The 13,492-nt window shown below is 41.1% G+C and overlaps 1 protein-coding gene across 1 annotated transcript in view; it reads right to left on the bottom strand.

Moving 5' to 3' along the window:
- Positions 1 to 5,301: 5,301 nt before the first annotated feature.
- Dchs2 (dachsous cadherin-related 2) overlaps positions 5,302 to 13,492 on the bottom strand; it is a 236,042-nt gene continuing 227,851 nt past the window's right edge. Inside the window, exons 19-20 of the mRNA XM_063260869.1 lie at positions 12,681 to 12,813; positions 5,302 to 10,236 (exon numbers count right to left, since the gene is read on the bottom strand). Coding sequence (XP_063116939.1) covers positions 7,613 to 10,236; positions 12,681 to 12,813 — 2,757 coding nt within the window. The 3' untranslated portion in view covers positions 5,302 to 7,612. The remainder of the gene's footprint in view (positions 10,237 to 12,680; positions 12,814 to 13,492) is intronic.

Genomic DNA, 13,492 nt, shown 5'->3' on the forward strand with positions numbered 1-13,492 from the left:
ATCTCTGGGTTTTGTGTTCTGTTCTATTAGTCTTGTCTAATTACACACCAACATCATCCTATTTATGGTTTTTTTTATATGTTTAGTACATATCTATGAATTTGTGTGTACACTCACAATGAACATATTTCCAGTGTTCTTTAGCAATTTTTCCTTGTTTCTTCAAATAAATACTATAATCAAATTATTTCACTACAGAAAAATATGGAATTTATATTGGGATCAGGTTAAATTTGTAAGTTTATATCATAATAACTGAATTCTTTTTAGCAGTGTCTTTCTATTGAAAAATACTTTTAATTTTCATCTTTTAGAAGTTATAATTTTCCTAACGAGATTAAGCGGTTATTGTTAGTTTTTACTTTGTTTTTATATTGTCAGTGGAGTTATGTCTCCTTCATCTTTTGATTATTGTTCAAAAATGTGATGCATATTGATTGATAATTTTTGCATAATTTTATCTTTCAACTTTGCTGAATTATTGTTTCTAAGAGTGTCTCCATATTTTGAGTTTTTCAAAAATATAGTGTTTCACTTCAGTGTTTCATTCTTATGCTTCTAGATGTTATCCTGTTGAATTGTTTGAAGTAATTTCTATCACACAGCATTAAGTGTGGATGAAAGTACAGTCAGTGCTCATTCTGGGGTTTTGTGGCAAAGTTTGGAGTAGCTTTATTGGGAGTAACCTGGCTATGGGGTGAAATACTTTAAGGAACTGTCCACTAGTGACAGATGTTTTTTATAATTGGATTTTGAATTTCATTAACTCCTTTTTGCCATTAAAGAAAATGTCCATAGTTTCCTCCATAGCTCCACTAATATGAATTATATTGATAATGAATCATTTTTGTATTTCAAAACTAAATCACCCATGTTATGGTGTATTATTTTAGGTTTGGACATAAATTCTATATTCAGCATATAAAAAATATTTCCATGCTTTGGAATAGTTTAGGTAACTTACACTGCATTTGGGGTATGTGATCTTTGACGATTTGCTAAAATTTCCACATGAAACAATTTCTGGGCAGCTTCTTCATAACTTTATTTCTTCTTTTAAACTTGATCTGCTTAGATTCTGTCCATTGGGGTCAGTTTTGGTGAGAAAAATTTCTTTACTATTTCACACTAATTTATATGGAGCTGGATTGAAATCTTTTTGATGTACATTTCTTTCTTTTGACAATAATCAGTTTTCATTGCTTTTTGTATGCTATATTTTATTGTACATTTTCTTACATTCAGTTGATTTAATTTAATTGGTTTTTAAAAAATCAGGCTTGCCTTTTCATAAACCCTGGTAGGGTTTTTGTTTTTTATAACTCATTAATAATTGTTTTTGCCTTTAATATACTTGTTCTTTCTAATTATTTTTTCTATCCTGAAGAAATACCTCTTAATCCCTACAACCAAGCATTCTCTTTCCATTAGACTCTTCCTTTCTTCTACTTTTGTAGTTATAGCTTTATTAGAGTGTATGTTAGGTATACACTATTACATCACCTTTCTACCCACCATCAGCTCCATGATTAAGTATCTTAACGTCCCTTTGGTGAGCCTTCTCTGGTATTTATCTGCTGTGGGAAACGCATTCTTTAGCCAATTCTTCAGAAACATTCCTGAGGTCTTATACAATCCTAGCCTTACATACTTTATTCATGGGGCGAGGAGAAAGAGAGAGAGTATACCCTTTTCACTGGACCATTGGACACTGCTTTATCTCTTTTCTATCTTACTTCTATTGCTGTCTGGGAACTACTTGCTCCATCCTCAAAGTTCTCTTTTTGACTTCTTTCTTTGTGATCCAGCAGTCAGTCTGGTGTCATCTGTTCCTCTATCTACACTTACTCCTTAATCGTATCCTCCAGGCATCCAATACCATGGCTTGAAGTACTATCTTTATTTTAATAACTCTGAAATTTCTTTATATTCCTAAACTCTCTCCAACCCCAGGGTGATGTCCAACTCTCTCTAAACCCCATCTAATCCATTATGGAGAACTTGCACCTCTATCTCTGGCGTAGATCCCGACTCTGGTCTCTTTTACCCATAGCAGCTCAAGCCCAAGCTGTAGTCCCAGTAGGTAGGATTACTGCAGGAGCCTTAAACTGGAGTCTTAGTACACACCAAACTCTTCTCACTTCTGCTTTGGACTATTTTTTACAAAGTAGCCAGTTACCTTTTAGAAGTATAATTGAGATATGAACATAATCCTGTACAAAAGTTACCAACGGTTTTCCATCCATACTTGAAACAAATCTGACTTCTTTTACCACGCCTATGAAGACCTTCACACTCTGAAGACCTAGTTGAGACCTGAAACTCCACAAGCCCCTGATGCGCGCAGCTTCAGCACTTTCCGTCTGGTGTCTGAATCCAAGACTTCGCTCAGTTAAAACAGTGCCTGACCAGAGACGCTGCCCCTCTGGAGTTCATCTGGATGGCACAGCTCTACTGTCCCACAGTCCTGGGGACAGCACATCGCCATTCATTTTTCTTTATACAGTTTCATAAAAGTGTATTTTTATCATCTTCCTCAAATAAAAATGTGAATTTGGCAGCTTAATCTGTTTTGCATATTCCTGAATCTTCGAAGCCCAAATCCATGCCTGGTTCACCATAGGAACTAAGTGAATATTGCTTAAATCTATATATTTCCTGATCCTCAGTACCGGTAAAAAGAAAAAAGAAAAAAATTATATATTTCCTAATTATTATCTCTTATAATTTGTTACAGTACTTTTAATTACCATAATTTCAAATCCATCACTCCAACTTTGCTTTTATATGTAAAAAAGATCTTTCTCATCATTTTTCTGGGGTTTTTCCAGTGTATATGGCTTCTACTCTTATTCAGCAGTCCAGTTAGAGTTTACTTTTTTAATTGTGTGAGGAAAATGACTTCATATGTCCTGCCTCTTCCAATTCCTCAGCATGAATTTATTAAATAACCTGTACTTGTTTAAAATACTGCTGTTAACAAGACTAAGTATGTGCAGATACAGAATACATCTCAGAATTTCCTCATGTTGTTTTTGCTTTACATTTTAATGCATTTTGATGAGAACCGTCTGGGCGTCTCCACTGAAATGGATCATCACATCATGCTACTGTCTCAAATAATATTTTTGAAAGTCACTTATGGATTTTGTCTATTGTATCTAAAGTTCAAGAGACATACATGCATATTATGAAGACGGGGCAGAGGAAGAGAAAACAAATCATACTAAGAAGGAAGTGCGGGTCCTCTGGCTTTTTATAAGCTAGGCTGTAATGTGCCAATACGATATTTACATTGACTCTCTGCCCTGTGATTGGCTGCAATCACAGAACTAGGTCAGAATTTTCACCTAATAGGTTGAAGGCCTACTATAACACCCTTCACAACCATTCACACATGTGCTTATTCATTCTAAAAGCCATCTGTGCTTCACAGCACAAGTTGAGACTAGGCTTTGCCTGAGGGTTGACGATCTAGCAACGAAATCCATTTATTTAGTTTTCTAACCAAAATAAGGCTTCCTCATTCTAGAGATGTACATCGGCATCTGCTCCTTATTTGGCACGCCTCCCCCTCCCTTACTCACACAGTTTCGGTTTAGCAAATGCACTGGGTAAAGTTATGTAGACAAAATGGTAGGAAGTGCTAATTGTCATCAACTAGCCAAGTGCTGAGTGTGGAACAAAGCTGAGGTATGGTTGATACTGGAGGCATTGGAGTTTGGATCACTTTAGGTTGCCATAAGTGTTTCTAATGGACACATTTCTTTCATCTACATGGAATCAAGACAATTTGTCATTACAGTTCAAGGAGAGTTGACTGAGAACAAGTTCTTGATGATTCCTTGTGTTATATTGTGCTTTAAAAGTTATGTAAAATGTGATATTTAAAATAAAATCATAACCATCAAGCAATGACTTCTTAAAAAAAAAAAGATTAGCTGCCAGAAGAAAGACAGGTCCTAAGATCATATTTTGTCCCAACTGACTCTGATCTTTTTTTTTTTTTTTTTTTATTCTACGCCCAAAAATCAACGACCTAAAACTGTGGCATTCTCAAAGGCAAACTTGGGTAGAGTGGCAAATAATACATGTAAGCATTCCCTACTTGTTTTCTCTGAAATTTACCCCTTAAAAAAACAAAGACAAACTGAATGCAAATTTTTGTGGTCAAATGTACCCGATAAATCTAAATCCTCAGACCATAGAGGAGGAAGAACAGAGAGGAAAGAAACAGAAGGGAAGGAGGCGAAGAGTCTTCAAAAGGGTCAACTCCAGACATGGGAGAAGGGTTGGGCATCACTTTCAGTCCTTGCTCCCTGCTTTCACGCACTTCCCTCGTGTCTAAAATTCTTCTTTTCAGAGTGCATCCTCTCTTTCTCTCCGGTCTGCCATTCTCTGCTTCTGATCTCTTTCTGCACCTCTCTGAGGAGCTAAAACTGCCACTTAGGGTGGATGCAAAGTGAACTTCTGCAGTTCCACTGGGGCGGATCCCTCCCTGCACTGACGGACCTTCCTTTCCCTTCCTCCCGCAATGGCACTCAGGAGAACACGCTGTGACAAACACTCCTGGAGCTCATCTGTACTGTCACGGGAGACTTCAGGGGCTGTCCTCACTCCATGTTCATTACATTGAAGTGGATCATTATCTGAGATCATTTTATCTTGCATTTTGAAACATAAGGTAGGTGTAAAGGGGCAAAAGAAAACAAAAAGGACAAAGTGTATCGCTGTATAAAAATCCTCAAAATGAATAACGTTTCCCCAGACTATTTCTAAAGTGCACAGTTAGAAGAGCCCTGAGAATCAAGATGGTGGGAGAGGAAGGACAAAGCCCTGTTTCTGCTGGACATCGACAGACGGGAGGGTACATCCGGCAGTGTATGACACACTTCTGCACTGCTGAAAACCCAGAAATGATCAAATCCCTGAAGGTACAGCCTTTTCCCCTTGTTTTGTCCAGGAATCTGTTTTGGAAGCCAATCCAACGATTACTACTAGGACATGGAATTTTGATATTCATTTGGTACTGATTTACACCAGTACTTTTCAGGCTGCCAACAAGAAAGTCCAGAATTTCAGGCAGCCAAAATTCCACAAGAGACAACTGTCTTTTATTTTATAGCTTATGAATCTGAGGCTTAATGTGATTTTCCACTAACAAGTTCTGTACCCCCTCCATGTGCTAAAGCTGGTGTAGAGATCAGCAAAGTAACACAGAACATATGAGGCAAGTTAATATTAAACTTGAAGGAAAACTGTACAAATTATATTGTTTACTTAGGAAAAAAGCACTCTCGCTGAAAGGGCTGACATATGATTTATTACAAACACTTGACCAGCGTGTTCACATTTTTGAGTTCCAACCCCACTGCGGTCGTTCGGTGATAGGGTGGTGTGGATCTGGTATTACTAAAGCCATCAATTAAAAGACCACTAAATACTGGTAAGGAGTTCTAAGTACTTCACGTCTTTTCTTTTTATGAAGTGGCAAACAAAATCACAGAATCATATTCAGCACATTCAGTCATCAATCACAGGCCGGTGATTTAGGAACATCATAGATGGGCATTTTTTTTAAAGCATAAGTAAATGAAGAACCCGTTTAATTAGAAACAAAATTATAAGCCATTTCCGGAAATGTTGCTCTTGCAAAATAAGACTGTCACACAAAATTAGAAAAAAATAGTAAGATTTCTTCCTAAAAGTAATCTTTTAAAAACAGTCCAAGAGATAATAAATATTGGGACCACGAAGGAACTAGATGTTTTTGTTGCTTAATAAAAGTCATGAAATATTCTTCCCCAAATGTCATGAAGAGGAATCACAAATCAGTCCTGTAATATTTAAATGTTCTACTTCTAAATGACTTTTCCTACAATTAAAGGTTTATCCCAAACTTTCCTGTTTCATACATTTATTAATGTGGTTTTTATGAACGGCCCTCGGTTTGAGTCAAGGGGGCTACATAACACTGATTATACCACCACAGGACACCACAGAATTACTTATCTACATACAAGATATCGAACACTGCATCTGCAGGGGTTTGCAGGAAAGCAAAATCATCTCACAGAATTGCACAGATGAGACACACAGGGGCAGCGGGGGCAGCACTGAGGAAAGAGTCCTATAGTATAAACTCAGCCTTGCTAGAAAGACAGCCATCCAGATGACCTCGGGATTTCACACCCAGATTTCTCAGCCATTTCTCTAGAGCCTGGCCAGGGCACTGCTGGGTAGAGGACTGCAGGACCATCCCCCTCTGCAGGGCCCCGATGCTCTTTCAGGAGCCTCAGAGGACGCGGCAGTGCCCAGAAGGGGTTTCTGAACCAGGAACTGCACCCAGCAGCTTGCTCACCACGCTGCCAAACTGCTCACCTAGGGGCAGTAAGAGTTGCACCAAGCGGGAGCGAATGGAAAATGGACAGCTGTTCTTAATAAGATTCATAGTAGAAACATTCATACATATATAAAAAATTGATTTAAAAATATATTGTGAATTATTCTAGGAAATTTATAATTAGCTAAATAACATAATTTTATCTATACAAACCTTAAAGGGACATGAATGGATAAATTATTCCATCTACAAATTTACTCTATCTAAAAGAAAGTAAAAGGAAGAACATTCTGTAATTTAACCTTTCAAGTTTCATATCTGTACCTGCTCCCTGTTATCAGACAGAGCACTGACACACATCATTCTATGTGCAGAAAAAGGGCAACGTGCCCAGGCCAGGCGGCAGAGAAGCACCTAAGAATCAGTTCTACACATGATCCCGCTCCTTTATCCAAACATGCATTTCTAGTTCATTTAATGATGAACAGTTATCTTATTTGTTTCACAGAATAATGACAGATTTTACTCTTACTTTCTCCTTAACTTCCCCAAAGACACTATTTTAAACTTCAGATTCTCCTTAAATTCCACAGGTGGTGTACAGAGAAAGTGGAGAGATGCATCTCTAAAGATCCTAACTACAGACTGTTACTTTGGCTCTTTCTGTTGCTGTTTTTTGTTTGTTTGTTGAGACAGGGTCTTACTGTGCAGTTCAGTCTGGCCTCAAACTCCTCCTTCAGACTCTCGAGTGCTGGGATTTCAGGTATGTGCTACCACTCCCGGCCTGTTGCTTTGTCTTAACACAAAGATTCATCTGCCCAGATTTCCTCCCTGTTACTTTCTGTCCTAAACACATTCCCCATTTGGCCATTACTTTTGTTTGGTTGTTTTAGATGCAGTGGTGTAATCAGCAGTAATATGACCATACTACACTAGACTTTATTTCTATTTTTTCCATATAAATATTTTGGCATCAGTGAAGTTCATGGTGTCCTTTGGAAATCGAATCATACAGAAAACCAGATGTGACAGAATATACATTGATTGATATATACATATGTGAGTCCTGAGAACAAAATTAAACCCTTAAAAATAAGAAATAACTGCTCGTTAAGGCTGGAAGAAATTCGAGACACTCAGATGGGGAGGTTTGCAAAACCCCTGGCTTTTAGATAAGCATGAACCTTGGGTGGAGGAACTTGTTTGAGGTTGTTTTGCTTCAGCCTTTGGTGACAGATGGTGACGAGGAAGCTGGCACCATAGACAACTTTATATTTCAACCTCATCCTCCACTTTCAGGTCACAGTGTGTGTCACCTAGGCGTGTCCCTAGATGGCCATGGGACACCAGTGCCGCCCTGGCTGGAGTCCGCAGGGAGAGGTCAGGGGAAAAGCTGCACATCCCAGCTTCTGCCAGGGAACCATGGTGGTGGAGAAGCGGGGGCCGGGGGTATTTCTGAAGCAGCGTCCCTGAGGCTGTGGCTGGCATTCTTGGTGGAACTGCTTTAATCCCAGGCTGGGCTATTGCTGTTATCAAAGGTGGTGGAAAGACTGAAGACTTCTCTTTGGGAATGCCAGGCTTATGTTTTGCAATCTCAAACTCATCCTTTAGTTGTGCAATATCATTAAATACCAAGGCAAGAGGCTGGAACTTGGGCTCCCAGCTCAGGAGGGAGCCCCAGGCAGAGCTGCCTCTCACATCGCTACCCGAGGTTAACTCACTTGGAAGGGCTGCACAGCTGGCGTCCTGGTCTCCTGAGGCAAAGACAGAATCTTTCTTGGTGTCAGCCAGGACCCTCTCTTTTGCTTCTTTCCTCTGCAGGGCCTGGGAGAACATGTTCTTCTGAACATAAACTATGTTACAGCCTTCGTCCCCATATCCTCCCTCCACCGTGTGGCCACCTTCTGTCACTTCAGTGCAGGCCATCAGGTCGGTTTCCCCAGATAGGCAGGAGAGCTGGTCTGAGTCCCTGGGGATGCCAGAGTCCGGCACCCGGGAGCCCCGATCACTCAGGGCTGAGTCTGAGTCCTTTCTGTAGGGCTGCTCATTTATCCTCTGAATCTCCCTGTCCTCCGCAGTCTCCCCTTCCACCGAACAGTGGCCGCTGGAGTTGGAGAGCCTGTACTGGTTGCCGTGGTCCTTCTCCATGGTGCTTATGAGGCTCCACCACCCAGGAACGGCTCTGGCCCGCAATGCCTCATCCCTGCACTCCGCCTTCTCCTGCAGGGCCTCATGCACACCGCTGTTGTCCCCTGTCAGTTTCAAACTGATGTCTAAGGAGGAGGACGTTTTCTTCTTTTCATAATTGTGTGGTGTGGCTTTTGGTTTATGCTTTAAAATCAGTACCGTTAAGATGCAGATGAATAAGAGGAACACCACGGAGGAGGCAGTGATGCTGATGGAGAAGCTGGGGGTGGACTGGCCTGCATGCTTTCCTGCCGGGGATAGAGACGAGTTCACAAACACAGTGCACCACGCGGATCTGGAGCCCAGTTTGGGGCTACGGGCAACGATTTTCATTTCAAAGACATTGCCTTCGCCAATCTGACCTTTCATTAAGGGAGAGGCTCTGGTCCAGTAAATATTTCCACTGGTTCTGTTTACTGAAAAGAAAGGAGAAGCAGTCTCCAGGGAGTAAAGAATGACTCCATCAGTGCCAGCGTCTGCATCGGACGCTTCCACTCTGCCGATGGGCTGTCCTTCTGGAGTCTTCTCTAGCAAGCTGAAAAAATACTGATCCTGAGTGAAAATGGGCTGGAATTCATCTATCCCTTTGACATCCACCCAAACCCTTACAGAGGCTATTGAGCCACCCTTGTCTTGGGCCTGCACTAGGAGACAATATTTCTGGACACTTTCATAGTCAAGGATTTGTTTAGCATGAATGTCCCCTGTCAAAGGGTCAATATTGAAGAGATCCTGACTGGGAGGCACCCCATTGGGGACAAAACAGGGGGACACAATGGAATAAGTCAGGGCTCCATAAGGACCTGCATCGAAATCCACGGCGTTTACAGAGCAGATGCTGGAGAATGCAGGCAGATTTTCAGGCACCGCACAGTTCACGCTGGGGGACATAAACTGGGGCTTGTGGTCGTTGTCATCTAAGATGCTGATGAACATAGCTGCAAAAGAAAAATGTTTCTCGTCTTTGTCCGAAGCTTGGATGATTAAAGTGAATCTCGTCATTTCCTCGTAATCCAGAGGTTTACTCAAATAAAGTTCTCCGGTTTTCTCTTCTAAGTGAAAATGTTTCCTCTCATCTCCGGAGACGACTTGGTAGAAGATTTCCGCATTCGAACCCACGTCACAGTCACTGGCTGAGACTCTGGTGACGAGGCTTCCTGGAGTGATGCTTTCCTTGACACGGGCATGGTACTCCAGGCTGCTGAACCTGGGCGGGCTGTCATCAGCATCGAGCAAGTGCAGGACAATGATGGTTGTGGAGCTCAACGGGGGGCAGCCATGGTCCGATGCCAGGATGATGAGCTCATGGCTGGTCCTTGCTTCTCTGTCAAGACCTCGAAGTAACACAAGATGACCAACCTGGCTCTCTCGAGAGCCTGAGCAGATGGGACTGCTTTCCATGTGGAAGTGGTTCTCTGAATCACCAGTGATGATGGAATAGTCAACGTATGTGTTTTCAGGGGTCCAGTCACAGTCAAAGGTTGACAACGTGACCAGTGTGCTTCCCACAGGAGTGTCCTCACTCAAGGTGAGATTGTAGAACCCTACTGTAAACTCGGGGGCACAGTCGTTCACATCTTGGATTTGTATCTCCACTAATGTCAGAGCCTTCAGCTCAGGAACCCCACCATCACTGGCTTCCACGAGCAATCGAGCCACTGGTGTTTTATCCAGAAGTGACATAGGACTGGCAGTAAATATGGTGCCTGAAAAACAGGACATAGTGTGTCACTGCTGTGAAATGAAGACGCTTATGATCTATTCCACCAGCAAGTGCTTCTCCAGCACCTAAATGCATTTAGGTCCTTGTTAGATGTGTTAAGTTACCACCAACAATAAACCTAAACAGAAATTTAAGGTGTTACATTTAAAACATTTAAGGTTAAGCAATAACATCGGTGGCATTTTCTCTGTGAAATGTTACTGTCTGTAGTTGCTTTTTTTCTGAATTTTAATTTTTTGCATAGTAAGCTGTGCTGTTACAACTTTTTAGAAGGACATTATATTGCTGTTGAAAAAATGTATATCCCATTCAGCTGCCCATAAATGCATGTGCAGATATTCTGACATAAACATATTTATTCTGGAAATATTGACTGACAATCACTCCAGGAAAGTAAAAGGAGTAGAAATTACACTGTAGAGTTGAAAGTATTTCCTAATCATGGAGACACCTTTCTTAAAATTTCTATTTAATTCAACAAATGAATGTTTGTCTTACTGATAAAAATATAGTTTATACGTCTCATTGCATTAAATAAATATACCAATAATTATTATAAATATGCATGTAACAATATTTTACTAGGACAAATGTGTTTTAAATATGGTCACTGAGAAAGAATACTAAATACAGTGCTGAGATTCAAATGCCACATTTTAATTATAGTCATTACACATACTAAATAAACATGGTAACATTTAATGTTTTAAAAACATTCAGATCCACATCTTGTTGATGACACGTGTCAACCAAAAATGTGGCTAAGCATTGAATTTTTGGAGGGATGCCTTGCATACTGCTTTGCTGCGGCCAAGGTGGCAGTTGTGGGTCTGACATCTGAGGGAGGAGCGGAAGAAGAGGAAGAGGAAGAGAGAGAGGGAAAGGGAAAGGAAAAAAGAGGGAGAGGAAGAGGGAGAGAGAGAGAGGTGGAGTGGAGAGGAGAGGGAAAGGGAAGGGGCTGGGGGAAAGAGGGGCCAAATTCCCCACATGCTGATGGTCACACACTCCTCATTCATCCACAGACTCTGTAGTAGTGTTATGAATTTCCTGGTTCTCTCAACAATGCTCTGCTGTCTCACTGTGTTATTTTCAGACTAAATAATTTTCTCACATCATCCTTGCAGGGATGATTAATCTTGATTTTCAACTCTGTTGGTGTCAGCGATACCTAGGGCACAGCACACTTCCTGGCAATGCCTGGGTGAGACATGGAAGTGTAATCTTGGGGACTCTGCCTGGCCACCACAGCCTCTTCCTCTGTGGTGCTGCTCTCCTGGGCTGACCTCCTTAGACCGCTGGGAGGGGAGCAGTTCCGCTCTCCATGCCCTTTTTGGAAGATGCTTCTGCCTGGGCATCAGTTCCTGATGTATTATAACCCCTGCAACCAGGAGTCCTGAGTCCAGATGTCTGTGTTGCGTCCCAGCAGTAGATAGCAGCCCAATGGAATGATGCTGACTTTTAAAGAAGCTCTCGTGGGAAGGCTAGGACAATGGGGAGAGATGGGACCACACAGTGTGACGCATCCCAGCTCTTGCTCCTCCTTAGCCTGTGTGCTGCTTGCACATTGTCTTGTTGATTATTCATTTTTATCGACATTAGCTGTTTTTCTACTTCTTTATTTTTAAAATTTTTATTAGTACACATTTGAAGTACACCATGACTGCATTCACCACGGGGACTTCACACATGCACAGAGCACATCCTCATTCTTGGTACTGACCTGTCCCCTCCCCATATCCGTTAGCCCTTGGTCAGCTTCCCATTTACAAAAACATTAACTTTTAATGTCCACTCAGGGCTAGGCTTCCTCTGTACTCTAATTATTCGAATGTGGGATCACATGCCTGAGTACATTTCACAAACATAAATGTCTTGTTCTGTGATAAAAATACAAAGGGCCTTGGCAGACATCAAATAAAACAGAACACAGTGTTTTATGTTTAGTAGAAATGGATGCTTGCATCGTTTTCCTTTTTTAAATTGCTCTTCTCTTTGTTGAATATATGGTGCTATTCCTGAATATTTTTGTATGTGTACTTACTAAAAAAAGCTTCCCAACTCTGGTAATGTGAAGTCTTCAGTCCAGGGTTAATCCTGTTGACATCATTCTGATTCTTGTTGATTGCTTGGGGAATTGCCCAAGCTCGGCTTGCCTGGACACATGAACTCCTTATGTAGGAGTCTGCAAATTTCTCAGTATTCACTAGCAATACCTTTTGCTTTCTGGCCACTGGAATGCTGGAGCAGAGAAGTAACACTGGCATTGGTTCCTGTCGTGTTTGACGTGAAGATAAATGAGAAGGTGACGCTCATAATTCTAAGGGGTAGAGCTGGGGGACTATTTTCAGAGTGTTTGGAAAGGATTATTCCATGTTTCCACCCTGTAACTCAAACCTATAAGCATGAAAGCCACCTTAAATAACTCACCATTCACAGGATCAATGGAGAATTCCTTAGAGGGGGAAAGGATTCTGTACGAAACGTTCTCATTGCCCTCTAAATCTGTGGCTGATACGGCTAACACCGAGTACCCTGGGGGTACTGATTCAGGAACTGTGACCTGAGAGAAAAAGGGAGGTCATGCTTATAGACTAAACACATTGTCATAGACAGGCCCAAAACGTGAGGTTCCTTTATTAATGTTGACTGAGGAAACCACCTAGTACAACCTGACTTTAATAGACACATTAATGAACATAGTTGCTAGGACTAGGCATGCAAATGGGTGGCAGAGTGCTCGCCCACGGTGTACAGGCTGGGCACTGTGTCTCCAGAATCTCAAAAGAACTTATAATCATGGTTCTTTGATTCAGAAATGAAACAAAATGTTTCAAATTTCACTCTATTTTTTTATGATGAAAAAATTTTAAATTAGCTCTGCATGGCCGAGGACAGGCAACGAGTCATCATTTTATAATCAAGCAAACGGTCATAGGCTGCACTCAGGAGAGTTTTCCTCCTGTGCTAAACTTTCCATCCTGTGTTCGCTATGTTCCAGAGTACTGGAGTTCATTTCAGCTCCTTGAACATTATCACTGTCCTTACTTACATAAACATATACTGTGCCCTCAGAATTAAAATTTCCGCTTTACAGATTTGCTTATTATTTGTTTCTGTGAGATGTGAATCACTGGATTGCAAAAATACACCTAGGAAAGAAAGAATTTTTCCAAATCAACCACACATAATCCCAACTCTCTTCCTTTTTTTGTGGCCTTACTAGGCAAGTTCCAATTGTA

This window comes from Cavia porcellus, unplaced genomic scaffold, assembly GCF_034190915.1.
Source record: "Cavia porcellus strain 051 isolate PalLab524CR breed Dunkin Hartley unplaced genomic scaffold, mCavPor4.1 scaffold_14, whole genome shotgun sequence".
Taxonomy (NCBI): Eukaryota; Metazoa; Chordata; class Mammalia; order Rodentia; family Caviidae; genus Cavia; species Cavia porcellus.